Below are 16,094 nucleotides of genomic sequence, written 5' to 3' on the forward strand. Positions count from 1 at the left end.
CGGTTTGCGGGGCTGCAGGAGAGCCGCCTGCGAGCAGCGGGGCCGGCCCGGGGGCAGAGGCGCGGCCCCCCCGGCTCCGGGCGCTCCTCTGACCCAAAGCGAGAGCGGGGCTGGTTTCTGGTGGTGTCACCCCGCCAGCACCAGGTGCAGGTGTCCCCTCGGGCACAGCGCTCTCAGCTCTCGGAGCGAGGCCCTTCCCTCCCCTTAAATCTCCTGGAGGACACGTGGTGATGTGGTGTGGGAGTCCTCTGCCCTCCACAGCGCTCAGGAAAACTTTTCCATTCTGCCTGTTTTATCAGTGGGGGAAGTACAGCCCCGTAGAGGGAGTCAGCTTCATTAGATCTGGGAACCCCTGGTTAGAGTGGGGAACCCCGCTCACGGCTGGCAGGAGGTGACACTCGTGAGGTCGTGGTGGCACTGGCACTGCAGAGTGGCTTTGAAAACACAACAGCTGGTACAGTTAATGTGCAGCCCAGTGGGTCTCTACAGGCAGTTAGCGCGTGTTAATGTGTGTCCCGCTGTGTCTTACTCAATGATCAGTATGTTAATGTGTGACCCATGAATTAGCAGTTGGCTAATGAGCCTCGGCAGCGTGGCCAAGCAGCCGCCAGCCCCCAGTGGGTGGCTGGTGCTGGAGCTGGTGGTGAGCCTGTCTGATGGAGCAGGAGATTGGAAACGTCTCCCCTCCATTCCCGATGGGATCAGGCTGGCAGTCGGGGCTGCTGCAGCTGAAGCCAGCTCGGTCCCACGCCTGGTCCCCAGCCACGTGTCCCCGAGAGGCACCGCGGTGGCGAGGGGCTCGGCGGTGGCGCTGGGGAACTGAGCCCGGGTCACGGACTGGGGCACCAGACCACTTCAGCAATTCTCGGTTTCGGTTTTCCTTTGAGAGCGGCTGTGTTCGTGTCAGGCCCATTTTCATACCCAGCAGTGACTCGGAGCCAGGCTTTCAGTTCCTGCTGTCGCGCTGCACGGTCAGAGGGGGAAGGGCTCTATCCCCCGCTGGGGCCGGGGTGTCTGCTGCCACATCATCGGTACATCACCACCGTGTCATTTCATACTCCCATTCCTTCGGGAAGGTCAGGCACAGCTCCTGGTGTCCTCACCATGCTCCGCTGGCATCACCATGAGTGCCTCCACGGCCATCCCGCTTATCCTGGCGCTGCCACTCGCGTTTCCACTCCGAAACAGGAAGTTTCTGACCAAAGAGGGTTGCTTGGTGGCACGCAAGGTCCCTCTCCACCGCTCGAGAGAGACCTGGGTGCCAGTCACGGGTCACTTCTTTCCCAGCCTGGCTGCCGGCAGCCTGGGGCTCTGCCGTGTCCTCCCCGAGCAGGGCTGCACGTGACGGGGATGTGCGGAGCATTTGCTCCTTCCCTGTTTTTCATTCATGTGGGCTGGAAAAATGTGTTCATGAGACGAGTTGCTGTGGCATTATGTCATGGGCCTTTGGTTGGGCTCTTTTCTCCCCAGCAGATGAGCTGGATTTAAGCATATGCTGTGCTGGCTTGGCAGGAAATCTGGTGTTTCCTACTGGTTTCTTCTTCAGGGGAGGAAGGAGTGATCCCACCTGCCCTTGTCCCCAGCCCCAGCCAAGGGTGAAGGGAGCTCTTCTGCATTTTGCCCAATCATTCCTGATCCAAGAGGCTCAGATTTAAGCCTTCGTGGAGCAATGGCTGCACTGCAGCTGTGTCAGCACCCAGCCCCTCCTGAAAACCTCATGGATGTGGCTTTTATTTCTAGAGGCGTCTTGAGAAATCCCTCAGGAATGGTGTCAGGATGAGGCACCCATCTCTCCCCCACCTATACAGCCAGTTCCTGTGTCCCCTTCCCTGCTGCTGCTGCTGTTGGCCACATCCTGGCATCCCCTGGCACGTGGCTGGTGGTGGTGGGCACTTTGTTTGAGCACAAGAGAACTGCAGATACCCAGACTGGAAAAACCCTGGGCAGAAGTTACCCTGTGTGAGTCAGACTGGGTCTCCATGGCATTAGCCTGTGGAGCTGGGGGTGAAGCCAGTGGTGAGGTTTCCACCACTTCCCTCAGCTGCAGCCCAGAGCTCTCAGGAACTCACAGGAGGGATGTTTCCCATGACAGCCATTCCCACTTTGCTCGTGTTCTCTTTCCTTTGGACTTTCCTCTGCACACAGTTGTTCCTAAAGGAGAGCCAGGAGGATGGGAATGTTCCTGTGGTGACACTTGGAGGGATTGCTCCTGGCTGGGTGTCACAAGCAGCAAAGGGCTGTCCTGGGAAAGAGGGTCCCCAGCAGCTCCTGGAACTGCTGAGCTGCTGTAACCTTGTCCTTTGCTCACCTCAGTCCCATTGGACACATTTTATAGGTGCAGAATCAGTGGTTATGAATCTTTTGCTCCTCAAAATACTAATTCTTGTGATCACCCTGCTCACACCACCTCCCTGCAGCAGCAACTGCCTCCACGGGGAGGACGGAGGAGGACGGAGGAGGACAGGGCTTCTCCTCCCCCTCCACGCAGGTACAGGGAGACACAGGATTCCAGGGGGACACCTTCAAACGGAGGCAACCCCGGCTGTGGGTGCACGAGGGTGCTCCTCGTGCCGGCAGTAGCCAGGGTGGGAGGTTGGAGGTCAGAGGAGGGTCAGGTTTTTGACACGCACTGCAGCGACACGGTGGTTAAAATTAGCCCACAGAGAGGAAACTGGCAGTGCTGTGGAAGAGCAGAAGTTTCCTCTCACGGCAGCCTGGTGCAGCGGGGCTGGTGCCGCTGCCAGCCCTGGCTCACCGAGGCACAGCCCCACTGGGGACAAGCTGGTGTCCACCACACCGGGACCGGGCCTGCCATCACATGGTGTGTGTCCCTGGCTGTGGGGCACTGACCCTCTCTCCAGCTTCAGAATCCCGGTCCTGGGAGCCTGCAGAGACCCTTTTGGGATGGAGGTGTCTGAGACTGCTTTGGTCTACGTGCACAGCAAAGCAGGAGAAGCTCGGGCATCAGCACAGGTTTTGTGTCTGTAGTGTGTAGTGCTTTTAGTCTCGTTCGTTGACTTTCTGCCTATAAATCTGCAGGTCCCTGGGGGTGGCACCGGTCAGCAGGAGGCACCAGGGGAGAGCAGTGCAGGTGCAGAGCCCTGCTGCAAGGGGACCAGGGCTGAGCCAAGGCCAGGCGTGGCGGAGGTGCCGGCCGAGGCTGTGCCGCGCGGGACGGGGCTGTGGAGGCACCGGGCTCCCGCGCTCTGGAAACTCCATTTGAGAGCCTCATAAATTGGATAATTACCCAAGCTATTGAGTTTCCTTCAGGCCAGATCCCTCCCAGCCTCCCCAGTGGGGCTCCCCAGTTGGTCTGTGAGATGAGCCTGTGGGATGGGGTCAGGCTGGAGGTGAGGAGGGGCTCAGCTTTTCTCAAATGCCCCCACCCTCTCACTCTCACACCTGCATCCCTCCACAGCCTTTGGGGGGCAAATCCAGCAATGAAGCCAAAATGAAACAGAGGGCTAGGCCACATCACTGATCTCTCATGGTTCAGTAGGATTTTCCCCCATTTGATGGGGCTGGGCATGGGGCTGGCTGGTCCCTGGCAGTCCTGCAGCCCTGGGGTGCACACAGCAGGCAAGACAGGATCGGTGCTGAATGTCCTGACTTTGCCTGCTTCCTTTTCCCTGGGGACTACAAAGCAAGGCAAACCCCTTCCACCCGTGTTTAGAAGAGAGGCGTGCTGCACATCCCCGTGGTGCTGCCTGCATCCCACTGGGCCTTCTATCCCGAACATTTTTCCCTGGTCGTTACTCATCCGCTCCCCTTTGCACTGACTTTGTTTTCCTTTCCCTCTCCCCAACCCCCTCGTCCTCACCCCATAGGTTATTGCAGCCGACTGCAAGAGGGTCACAGTTCTGAAGTATTTCCTGGAAGCCCTTTGTGGACAAGAAGAGCCTTTGCTGGCATTCAAGGGTGGAAAATATGTGTCAGTGGCACCCGTCCCAGACGCCATGGGAAAGGAAATGGGAAGCCAAGAGGGAAAACAACTGGAAGATCAGGTACCGTGCGGGAAGAGCGCGCCTCGGTGAAGGAAGAATCACCCCTGTGGGGCCCAGCCTCTGCCTGCCCTGCAGCTCCCGCTATTTATAGCTGGCCTAGCTGCGTGTGCATTTTATGGGGGGAGGCGGGGGGGGCAAATGGTGCACAGCCCTTGTCTCCCGAGTGTGCTTCGCTCGTGCCCTTTGCTGCCAGCCCAGCCCGCCTGCCTCTATCTCGCGCGCCGCTATGAGTTCCAGATGCTGCTTTCTTCATACCCAGGGTGGGGGGAGCTTTAATAACGTGCAGCTCCGCGGCCCCGGGAGAGGAGGTGGGCGAGGGGGTGTCAGGGTTCAGCTTCAGGATCAAGTTTATAGCGGTGGAGCTCGTTGTGGCGGAGGCCTGAGCTCCAGCCTCCAGCACACGTACAGGAAGAGCTGACATTGGCGCCCCGTCCCTCCCCTGCCTCTCACATCCTGATGTGATTAAGGAATTCAACTCTTGTTTTTCTGCCCTTGCTTGTTCCTGTAGGCCTTGCTTCACTCCAGGCTCCGTGTGTGTGTTTAAGGGCCCTGCCAGCCGCTCTGCAGGTTGACTCCTTTCTTCTGTTTAATCTTGCAGTTGGAAAGGCCAGGGAAACAGGAGAGAGGAGCAGAGGCGTTGGGAACGGGAAGCTGGGTGGCCTGGTGCTGCCCAGGCTCGCTCTGGCTCCCCTTCCTGTGCTGGGGCTGAGCACTCAGAGCCAGAGGGGTATCACCCTTGTGCAGGGACAGCACCTTGTCTCTGTCCCATGGGAACTGAAAGTCAGAGAAGCCCAGAGCAGCACTGTACTCAGCACCCTCCTTGTCCCAGCTGAGCAGAGGACAGCAAATCCCCAGGCAGCAGGAGTTGTCTCTGTAAGGTGGGGGACCTGGATCTTTGTCTGTGCTGGAGGTTTTCAAGCTGGCATGTGGGATATGGGGGGATGTTTAGGTTCTTTCCAGTGTCATGACGGGGATGATCCTGTTCTCCAGAAGGGTCCTTTTGTTGGGCCAGCCCCTCCAATTGCTGCTGTGATCAAGCACAGCACAAGGATAGCTCCCTCCTGCCCTGTCCCTACAGCCTCTGCTCAGCTGTGGGAATCTCTCCATGAGCTCGTTGTGCAACCCAGGAGCTTCCCTCTTGGGCTCTGATCTCAAGAGAGCTTCCAGCTCACCAGAGTGACCACCACCACTGTGGGCAAGCAGGTCCTGACCCACCACAGCAGATCTGCAGCAGACAGAGGCTTTTCTCAGAGGCCCTGGTGTGACACTCTCCCTCTGGCAGCATCCCCCCATCCCCTGTGGTCCAGGCAGAGGGAAGTGAGCCTGAGGGCTCCCATCTTCCTTGTTCCCATGGCTGAAAGGTCACAAGGAGAGAAGAGAAGGTGGTTCTGTGGCCAGGCGGGCGCGCGGTCTGGGTGAAATGATCGAGTGCACGACTGTGCAGTGCTGGGGTTGTTCTAAATTAAGACCACAAGTCCCTTCTGCTGACATGTGTTGTGGCAGCCTGCACAGGGCAGGGAGTGTAGCCCTGCTCTTACCCCTCTGTGCAGGATCTGTCTCCTGCAGCCCTCCAGGGGCTCAGAGCAGGTCTTTCTGGCCAGGTGCCATCTAGGAACTCTTCCCAGCCCCATCACAACCCTTGGATTTTGTGCAGAGAAGGGAGGATGGATAGTGGCATGGCTTGGGAAGGCCACCCACGATCACTGGGGAGCAGAGCAAGGTTTGCTGTATGAGATGAGGGGTCTGCAGGCAGCAGTGGAGAGCTGGGCTCCTGGGCAGCACATGTGGGACATGTGTTGAGGAGCAGGGACTTGTGGGCTCCCCTTTGGGTGTGGAGTGACTGGGGAGAGCAGCAAAGCTTGGGCAGAACTTGGCTGTGAGTGATGCCCAATTGGACACCAGCCACCACCTCCCACCCTCCTGTATCCCAGAGATTTGGGCACGTGGGGACAGGCCAGTGTAGCCTCCACCTAAGGGAAGAACAGCATGGCTCCTTCTGGGGTGTCCAGGCAGTGCAGGCGTACTGGGAAGGGTCTGCAGAACTGGTGGGGAACTCCAGGGAAGGGTCTCTAGGAGAGGAAGAAGATACAGTATGGTCCAGATTGTGCTCGTGTGGGCAGGAGGTTGGAGACTTCATCATTGATTGACTTCATCAAAGACAAGGTTCCTGGACAGCAGGAGCGTGGCAAAGGCTGACTAGAAGTAGGGTGGAAATGTTAACAGAGGAAGTCATTAACTGTTGAAATGTGCGACCTTGAGACACAGTGGATGCTCCGTCACGTGGAGCTTTAAAATCAAGATTTTGAGCATCTCCTTCTGAAACATCTGTTCCAGAGCAGCTGGAAGTTTTGGGGTGGGTGCAGGAATCTCTCTGGCCTACTCAAGAGATCAAAATGGAGAAGGGCACCTGAGTTCATGAGTCTGAGGTTCCTTGTCAGGATGAGCAGCCTTTGTGCCCTGTGGGATGAGGCGGCAGTGTTAGAGGAGCCTCATACAGCCCTGGTGCAGGGAGGTGGGAAGAAGCAGCCTGAACAGGGATGTGCAGCCTGAACAGCCAGGCAAAGCAGAGAGACAGGGAAATACCATGATTTCACAGAACTGGAGGCTATAAAACATCAGTGACTCACCCAAGGCTGTGGGAAGAGTTTTCCAAGGTGAGGAAGAGGGTGTGATTTTAGAACAGAGCATTAAGCTGGGCTGCCCCTGCCCTGCCTGGTCGCTGCCTTTCCTGCCCTGTTACCTCCTGTCTCACCTTGTCATTTCCTGAATGTTTACTATTAATTTGGCTTCTTTTGGATGTTTAGACATAGTCACCCGTCAGCAAGGGGTGATGGACTGTGCCTGACAGGGATTTATCTGCTGGAAAAGGGAGAGCAGAACGAGAACGATCCCTGCCGCCAGCATCCCTTACAATGATTGCCCTTCTGTTTTTCTCTCTTTCTGCATTTCCTGGAAGAAGGAGGATGATGTGAGGATTGAGGCCTTTGAAGATGACTCTGAGACTGAAGGCAGTGGAGGAGAGATGGACATCAAGGAGCTCAGAGCCAAAAAGCAAGCGCTGGCCAGGAAAGTCGCTGAGCAGCAGCGCCGTCAAGACAAGATTCAGGTAGGATGAGCTGATCCCACCTCACTGTGCCAGTGGTGCACAGCTGTTTTCCTATCATGCTTCAATGGCCTCTTGGGATGTCTGTCCCATAGCATCTTGACCTTCCTGGGTGTAATGCCACGTGCTGCCTCTGTGAAACCCAGCAGCAAGCTCAGCTTTGGCCCTTTGGAAGGTCCAAATCTGTTTTGCTGTCCCCCCCTGGGCAAGATCTGCCCTCCAAGGCCTTGAAATGAATGTTTTGGGGACCCTCTTGAAGCCAGACACAGCTTCCCTGTGGAGCTGCCAGCACACCCAGGAGTGGCAGGGCAGTGCTTTAGCTGCTGGCTGTAGCGCTGTGTGTGCCAGGCAGTGAGCTGTGCCCCAGGGCAGCGGCTCCTGTGTGTGTGCCAGTGAGCTGTGCCCCCACCCAGGGCAGAGGCTCTGTGACAGCGAGATGTGGTGAGAAATCAGCCTTCCTGTGCAGCGGGGCACAGGCAGACAGGGAGAGGGTGGGACGTGAACGGCAGAGTTCACGCAGGAGCCAGCGGCGGAAAAATAGTCTGCGAAGGGCTGCTGCAGCCAGAACGTTGCCATCGTTATGGGGACAAACAGACGGGATGCAGGTGATCCTGGCCTGGCCCTGGCCTGATGTGAGCGTGTTTCCCAGTGGGAGCTGGTGAAGTAAACTGGTTGGACTGGGAGCAGACGCCTGGCGATGCACCCTGTTGCTTTAAGAGCAATCTCACATGCATGGATGGCTGTTGGCTGCCTCCTCACTCGCAACCCCTCTTCCTCCAGCCTCGCAGCCCAGATGAGGATTTCTCAGCAGAGGAAAAATTCTCCCTGGCTCCCCTCCCCCTCACCTCCGCCCTCTCTAATGCCCAGGGCCCTTCACTTCCATAATTCTTCATTTTCCAGCCTTGAACGTAAGCCAGACACATCTGTCTGGCCATATGCGTGAACTCTGCAGTGTGTGCCGAGGTGGTTGTAAAACAGGGCTGCTGAAGGCCCTACTGGGAGAGCCTGCACATGTGTACCCTCGGGCTACTGGCGCCGGGCCCAGAACCACTGCGCTTCGCTTTTCCAAACCCACCCCAACCTTTTCAGATTTCACCTTTTTTCTCCTTTTTTTTCTTTTCTTTTTTTTTTTTTCTTTTTTTTGTCTCTTTTTTTCTTTTTTTTTTTTCATTTGAATTCAGAGCAATTCATATCAAGGCGAAGGTAGAAGTTTGTGTGCCGGGAGGGAGGGGCCGCCCCCGCAAGCGAGTCCATTATTGTTGGCAGGTACCTGGGTCACGTTAATACAAGGAGGAAGAAAGCAGCAACCAAACGAGTGAGAGATTGGAGAGATGGGCTGTAAATTAAAGCGGCCTGAAGCCTTCCAGCCTCCCATGGTTGTTAAGCGGGAGGTGTAAGTAAATTCCCCACTTCCCACTGCCTTGTACAGACACAGCAAACAGGAACTGCACATGTTCGGGGAGGGCAGCGCGCAGCAGATCCCGGCGAGCGGCGCAGCTGCAGCGGGGCCCCCCGGGATGGCCGCTGCCCATTCTGCGGGGAGAGTGGGGGCTGCCTGATGTTGTCAGGGGCTTTCTCCCCCCGGCCTGCTCCTCCCTTCCTCCCCGGCCGTGCTGGGGCCGATGCTCGCAGGCAGAGCGAGGTCAAAATGAGGGTGTGGGCAGCTTCAGGGGCTGCACAGCTGAGAGCTGAGGTGCAGTTGGAGTCTGAAGGCGCGGGGTGGAGGAGAAGTCCTTGGGGTTTCGGTAAAGTCATCCAGGCCGTAGCTGGCTGGGAATGGCCTGGAGCAGAACATGTGTGCTTGCCCCAGTGCTCTCCCTGCCTGGGTACTGACCATGCAGCTGGAGCGGTGGAGGAGCTCGAGTGGAAAACGCTGCCAGGGGAGGCCAGGTTGGAGCCAGCTCAGCATCCACCCCCTCCACTTTCCCTCATAACCTGTGATCCTTGACCTTTCTGCTCTTCCCAGCTGATTTAGTGTTTCATGGGAGCTGGGGATCTTTTCCCTTCCCTGTTACAGCCTCTCATTCACTGCCCACCTAGGGAGTGTCAGCTGCTCTCCAAGTCATCCTTTCATTTTTCTGGGGACACGCCAGAGCTCCATCCAAGTCCGGCAGATGCGGCTCCTGTCTCAGCACACAGGACTCAGCTCCCCACACAGCAGTAGAACTTGGGTTCAGGCTCTGTGGCTGCCTCCTGTAGAATCTGTGATGGTGTGTGCAGTGCCCCGGGGTGCAGGACAAAGCCTTGGCTATCTGGTTTCTTTCTGTGCCCAAGGAGAGTGCAGCGTCCCGGCCTCACCTGGGACTTGCAGAGTTGTGCCTCTCATGGGTAAAGTCACTGCTTTCTGCCCTGCAGATTTTCCTGCCTTTGCCCTGCTCCCCAGTCTCTGGCAGCCCAGCTCTGCTGTTGATTGACACCTTGAGGGGAATTTGAGCTTCACTGCTCTCCTTAGGTCCCTGTGCCTGTCCTGGCTGTGTACAGGACTGTGGCTTGAGCTGCTGGGGTAGCACAGGTCCTGGCAGGATAAATGGCAAACGGGGTGGCCCTCGGCCAGCACCAGCTTTAGAGAGAGCTCAGCTCAGCTCCATTTCCCCACGTGAGCACAGACTCCAAAACCATTACTCTGAAAGATAGATGAGAGCAGGGTCAGGTCTCTTGTGTCCCTGGGCAGCTCTAGATGCAGAGCAGCTCCCTGGCTCCACTGCCAGCCTGCCACTGCCCTCACCACATGCCCACACTGGGACAGAGCTGGTGACAGCTGGTGACAGCAGTGATGCATCAGGACCAGGTGAAAGACCAGGCACATCTCTGCATGCTGCCCAGGTGTTCGGAGGGAGGAGAGGTCAGGCAGGCAGGTGGACAAGAAGAGGTGGCAGCGGCATTGCTGGGGCAGGCAGCACACTCACTCAGGGCTGTCCCCAGCCCACAGCATGTCCTGCTGCTTGGCCAGCCCTTGGTCCATGCTGTTCAGCGTCCCCTGTCCTTTGTGCTGCCGCCGTGCGCTGGGAGCGGTCGAGTTTCCTGACCGGTTGAAAACATCCCACCTGAAACATAACAGGCTCTTCCTCTGGATGCTGCTATTGTTTTGCTCAGCATTACAGAAGCAGCTCAACCGGGGCGGCCAATTATGACATGTCTTCCCAAAATAGCCGCTCTCCTGTCCCTTCTGAGCCCACGGAACGGCCGCCCCCTTAAGATGCAGCCGCTCCTTTGTGGCGGTAGTGTGAGTAAGTGGCTAAATTTAGCCGTGTCCCATTCACGCTCTCCCTCCCCGCAGGAACAATGCCGCGGGCGCACACGCGGCCGGCTCAGCACCTGCCTGGGAGCCGGTGCCTGCTGCCTGCGGAAGGCGCACACCCACCCACGGCGGCTCCGCCACGGCGGCGGCCCCGGTGTGCTACCAGGCACGGGGCACGTTTACTCCCGAGGAAGACGCTGGGGACGAACCTTGGGAGGAGGAAGCCCTGGAGCAGAGAGGCTGGAGGAGGAATTGTTCTGGGCCCTGGAAAATGCGATCCCCGCGGAGCGCTCGGGGCTGGAAGGGGCAGCGGCGCCGGCTTTGGGAGCGGGTGGTGGCAGGAGAGAGGTGGTGGCAGGATGGTGGTGGCCCTTCCGTCCTGGCGGAGCGGCGTGACCCCGTGTGACCTGTCCCGAAGGCAGCGGGGCAGTTTTCTCTTCGGCCTCTCTGCCATCCTGGCACCACGGGCAGAGGAGCTCTGGGGTCCGTGTGCGGAGCTCCAGGGTCCGCGTGGAGCCCTCTCCTATTCTGGGCTGGTGGCGGAGACCCTCAGTATGCTCCCCTGCCGCTCTGCACAAAGTCCTGGCTTTTGGGGGACCCCTGCCTTGCCCACGCTGGAAGCCCTCACTCGGGCATCGACTTCCGGGGAATTCCCCAGGTGATCCCAGCTGATGGATGAGCTGGGAATTTGGGACCGTGTGTGCAGGAGTGTCTGATCTCAGTGCTGCCACCAGCTGGGGCAGCCGGGGGAGCCACCTCCGGCTCCGGCCCAGCTCCTGGGAGAAGCCCCCGTGGCCGGAGCAGCGGGATGGGCAGGGGGCGGCGGGTGGGAGCAGCGCTGACACCGCAGTGTGCGGGTGCAGGAGGCGAGGGGGCGGAGCTGGCAGCCCAGGGAAGGGCAAGGAGCCCCCGGCCTCAGAGGTCCCCTGCCATGTCCAGCACTGTGGGGTCACCCTGCCACTGAGTTGAGCCAATCCGAGCCTATTTGTTTAACCCAAATAAGCCGAAGCTAAAATCCGGCTCTCCCAAAACACTTGGGCCAGGGAGAGGCTGTACCCCCGCTGTTCTATCCACCCTGCGCTCCCCAGGGTGATTTCCAGACCCCACCTCCCAGCAGGACACACAGGCCACCATCTCCCTGTCCTCGTTTTAGGGAAACTGAGGCATGGTGGGACCAGCAGCTGGTTTCTGGCAGCCCTGGCAGCACAGAACCCAGGTCCCAGACGTGGGCATCCCGATTCATACCCCCATGCTCCCCTTCCTCCCCACGGGACCGTGCCTCACGGACCGGCAGAAGGGTTAAGGCAGAACTGGCCTCCCCGGTTCTGCTGCACATGGGCTCCCTTTCATCTCTGGCGTGGGGCCAGCCAGCGTCCGCATGAATCACAGGCCACTCCTCTCTCCCCCAAACCCCTTGGCCGGAGGCTTCTGCAGCCTTTTACTCACACAAACAAAAATAAATCTCGCTGCCGGCCTCTGAACTCTGCAAAGGCGAGTTTCCCTCTGGCTCCCCGAGCAGCCCGGAGCTGTGCGCGGGGACTTGGCACGCTCCCCGCCGACCTCGCTCTTTCACTCCCGGCGCATCCTGTGTCCTTCTCTCACCGGGCGGCCTGGCGAGCGGAATGGGACGTGACGGCCGGCACAGGCATTGCTGGCGGCTGCCAGGAATCGGCCGGGTACAGCTGCGAGAGCTGCCGGGGCAAATGCCACCCACGAGGGTACTGCCCTCCCCACCGTCACCCCCATGCCCCCTGGCCAGAGCAGCCTGCTCACACTCCTGAGGTCACCTGCACGGGCTGGGGTGAGTCACAGGCTCAGGAACCGTATTGGGGTGCAGATGGGGGTCCCCTCCTGCCACCAGCTTGTGTTCACATAGGACTGTCACTGTTCAGTGGAGACTGCGTGGTTTCACCCCCACTTCCTGCAACTTCAGGGCCATTGACCTCTTTGGCCACCACACAAGGGACTTGCCACTCTCTGGGTCTCTGTATTGGTCGATGGGGCCCTTCTCCATCTCCCTAAGGCAGGTGGAGCCAGGTCTGGTGCCTCCCAGGGACGAGCAGCTCCTGTCGTACCCCAAAATCCTGTGGAGACACCCCACCTGCTGTTCTCCTCGTGGTGAGGAGGCAGCAGCAGCTCCACGCTGGAACTGATTCCATGTTGTCCCTGGCTGTGGCTCTTCCTGTGCCGCCAGTGAGTGCCAGGGCAGAGCACAGGCAGGGATGGCATCTAGCACGTGGCTGATACAGAGCTTCAGCCTGGGGACACTGGTGTGTCCCCTGTGTGATGGGGAAGGCATGTCCTCATGCTGGCATGCGGCAGACAGGACCTGGCATGCTCCCTGCTCTGCCTGTCACCCCTCAGGGTCTGTGGCAGCCACGTCCCCAGGACCAGCACTGCCAGAAGGAGGGTGGGAGGCACGTGGTGAGGTTCTGGTTGCTGCCTTGCCTGGAGACACTTGTGGGAGGTGGCAGCATCAAGCTGCCTTGATTTAAAGCCAGATGACAACACTTGGAAATGAATTAAAAACCACTTCTTTCCATGGCCACTCCTGGCCCATGCAGCTCGTTGTTCTAGGGCGCCTCCGAGGGTTCGGCATGACTGAGGGAGGGTTGGGATCCTCACCGTGGGCAGGGGGAGCTTCCCATAACATTGGGCAGGAGAGGGTCAGTGGTCACCACGTGTGCCCAGGACACATCTGGTGGGTCCGAGCCCGGTCTCAGAAGGGTTTGCATGGTGGCTGTGTTCCTCAGCAGCTCTGCTGTGCTCCATGGGTGACCGGTTCCTATTAGAGGCAACAAACATCAGCGAGTCCAGGGAAGCTATTTTTAAGCAGAGGAAGCACTAGAATAGCATCCTGAGTTTTTTAAGCCTGTGACTTACTAAAGAGCCCAAGTCCTTCGAGAGCCTCGAAAGTCATACGTGAGCTCTGGCGTCCCATTTTGGCAACTTGCATTGGCCAGAGGTCCAGGTGCAGCCCAGAGGGCATCCAGCGAGCCCCAGCAGACCCTCCCCCTGTGAGTGTGAGCATCTCTGGTCTCTGTGGGTGTGAAGGGCTCGACCACGGACAGTACTGTGAGTTTTCAGGGCTGGAACCCACCTGGTTTCCCAGCTGGATGGAGTAGGAAAAGGCAAGGCATGTGCAGGAGGTGGTAGGACAGTGAGGGAGATACTCAGCCAAGGATCCCTGCCCCACAGACCTCTGGCTGCCTGCTTGGGGTCCCTGTGTTAGGAGGCTGTTGGCAGGACTTATGCATCCCAAACTGGTTTGTTTTGTCTGTTTTCACCTTGACCTGTTTCCATGTGAAGCCCCAGAACCCCTGTCCTCCCTCCCTCTTGGCACTGGTGCAGATGATCCTGGCAACTGCCAGTCCCACAAATAGGGCAATTCCCAAAATACCTCCGTTTTCAGTTCTCCCAGAGCCTGGACAGAGCTGTTTTTCCAGGAGAGTGCTTTCTTGGGGGCTTTTGCCATCCTGCTCACATGTGTAATGTGGGCCTGCAAGAGCTGACGTTTGGGGTGTGCAGGTGGGATGGATGCAGCCTCCTCCCAGTCTCCTTCACATGGATTTGTACGTGCCAGCCAGGCTTATCTTCTGCTCTCAGTCCCACAGGTCATAGGACTGACATCCTCCTTACTCACCATGTGTCCTTCCTTCTCCTCCAGGCCGTGCTGAAAGACCAGAGCCAAATGAGGCAGATGGAGCTGGAGATCAGACCTGTCTTTCTGGTCCCAGACACCAATGGTTTCATCGACCACCTCGGCAGTTTGGTCACGCTGCTGGACTGCAGGAAGTTCATCCTGGTGGTGCCCCTGATCGGTGAGTAGGGCCAGTGCTGCGGTGGGGGCTTCCCCTCTCCCCCAGTGTGGTCTGTCCCTCCAGTCTGGCTCCCTCTCTCCATGCCCCACGTGCCCGCAGTGCCTGTGTGGTCTGGAGCTGGTCAGCTCATGCCGTGGGACTGGACTTCATCCTGCCCTGTCTCATCCCAGTCGTTGCTGGCATTCCTTCAGCCCCTGTCACCCTGCTCCCTCCCTGCCAGCCCTCTGCCCACAGCACTCAGCAAACTTCTCCCGGTGCATTTGGGGGTACCAGGGGCCAGGAGAAAGCAGATGGGTGTTAAACGGGATTTGGAGGGGATTTCCAAGGGAGCAAGGAGGAGGAATTGTTAAACAATCAGAGCAGATAGCTTATCCCAGCTGAGCTGGGGCTTAGGCAGGCTGAGCAAATGGCCGGCCTGTGTCCCAGCATCTCGGAGCTGCTCAAGCCCAGCCCTTCTTTTTATCCTTATAAAGCTCGCAGTAAAACAGCAAGCTGGTTCCCGTTATTGGTAAACACTCACCCTGGCAGATAACGGCTGTGCTGCTGGGTGGTCTCCCGGGGTGGCGGCAGGATTTGGTTCGATGCCTTTGCTCTGAGTGTTTGATCACGCTCCGGGCCGGAGGTGCCGCTCCTCCAGCCAGTGGCACTCCGGCGCCTGGCACGTCCCGGTGCCAGCCTGGCACTCACAGGATCCTCGAGGGCAGCAGGAGACGATGGGGCAGGAGTGGGGCTGAGCCTTGCAGAGCCCACATCCCATCCACAGCTCCCATCCACAGGAGCAGCTGTGTCCCGTAGGCATCTCCGGTGTCCAGGCAGGGAGGTGGCACAGGTGCACCCCGTGGAATTCAGGGTGCTCCCCTCTGAGCCATTGTGGGGGTTCCTTCTCAACTCCTGGGTGTCCCAGCAGAGAGCTCTGCCTGCCCCAGAGCCAACATCCAGCTGCTGCCCTTCCCCTCAGGGTGAGCAGCCCAGCTCAGGAGGGATTCCTGGGGCTGGGATGGCACCCCTGGGTGGGGAGAGCAGGGTTGGATGCCTGCCCAGCTCAGCACAGGAGCTGCCAAGTTGCTCCGTGGTTTGGCACTGCAGAAGCCAAGGGAAGGCAGCCGGCAGCACCAGCAGAGCCTGGGAAGCCCTGGGGGCTGTGGAGGATGTTAACACCTGGGAGAGCTGGGACCTGCCCTGGAGCCATGGCTTTGCCTCTTGGTGCACTCCGGTGGTTGCTGTGAGGCTTCTTCATCAAAGCCCAGCCAGGGGCAGCAGGAGAGCTGGAAACTCTGGTCCTGTCCCTGTCCAAGATGCTGCTGCCCTTAACCTGCAAAAGGAGCCTGGCCTGCCCTGCCACAGCACCTTCAGTGCCCTCCTGTCCTGCTGCCTCATCATATGGGGACAGAGTAACTTGTCTTCCACTGCTGTCACGAGCCTCCCAAAAGCACCCCAAAGCCAACAACTCCCTGTCCACACCAGATGTTGGTGACATTCCCCCTCATTCCCCAGGACAGCCATCCGTGTGGGCAGGAGGAAGCCATCCCCTGGGCCTGTGGCTGCTGGGGACAGAGGCCTTGGTGCCATGTCCCATGGGCAGACTGGAGAATGGCACGATGCCCTTCCCCCGGCACTGCTCCCTGCTCTTCCTGGGGATGCAGCAAGGGGTTAAGCGCTTGGCTTCTCGTTGGGTTTGTTTCTCTTGCTCTTTAACCTGCTCCGTGCTCCTTAAGCCTGACCCCGCCATGGAGAAGCCAGGCCTGGTGCAGAAGCACAACCAAGCCTCCCCTTTGAAGCCTGTTTAGCTTGGAAGCAGGAAGGCGGATTTCGGGAGGGAATACCAGCTTTTCCTGTTTGATGTTCCGTTCTTGCACGGCTCCCCCCACCCCGGGCCCAGCCGTGCATTGTGTGGAAATGGCAGCATCAGGTCGGTAGCAAGAAGAATC

General features: G+C 58.7%; 1 protein-coding gene across 2 annotated transcripts in view; it reads left to right on the plus strand.

Annotated features, from left to right (window-relative positions):
- SMG6 (SMG6, nonsense mediated mRNA decay factor) overlaps positions 1 to 16,094 on the plus strand; it is a 107,505-nt gene that overhangs the window by 86,953 nt on the left and 4,458 nt on the right. Inside the window, exons 14-16 of one of the 2 annotated variants that reach the window (XM_017742972.1) lie at positions 3,828 to 4,004; positions 6,961 to 7,110; positions 14,013 to 14,166. In XM_017742972.1, the coding sequence (XP_017598461.1) occupies positions 3,828 to 4,004; positions 6,961 to 7,110; positions 14,013 to 14,166 (481 nt within the window). The remainder of the gene's footprint in view (positions 1 to 3,827; positions 4,005 to 6,960; positions 7,111 to 14,012; positions 14,167 to 16,094) is intronic. The other variant, XM_008640327.2, reaches the window with a different exon arrangement.

This window comes from Corvus brachyrhynchos, unplaced genomic scaffold, assembly GCF_000691975.1.
Source record: "Corvus brachyrhynchos isolate BGI_N302 unplaced genomic scaffold, ASM69197v1 scaffold99, whole genome shotgun sequence".
Lineage (NCBI taxonomy): Eukaryota > Metazoa > Chordata > Aves > Passeriformes > Corvidae > Corvus > Corvus brachyrhynchos.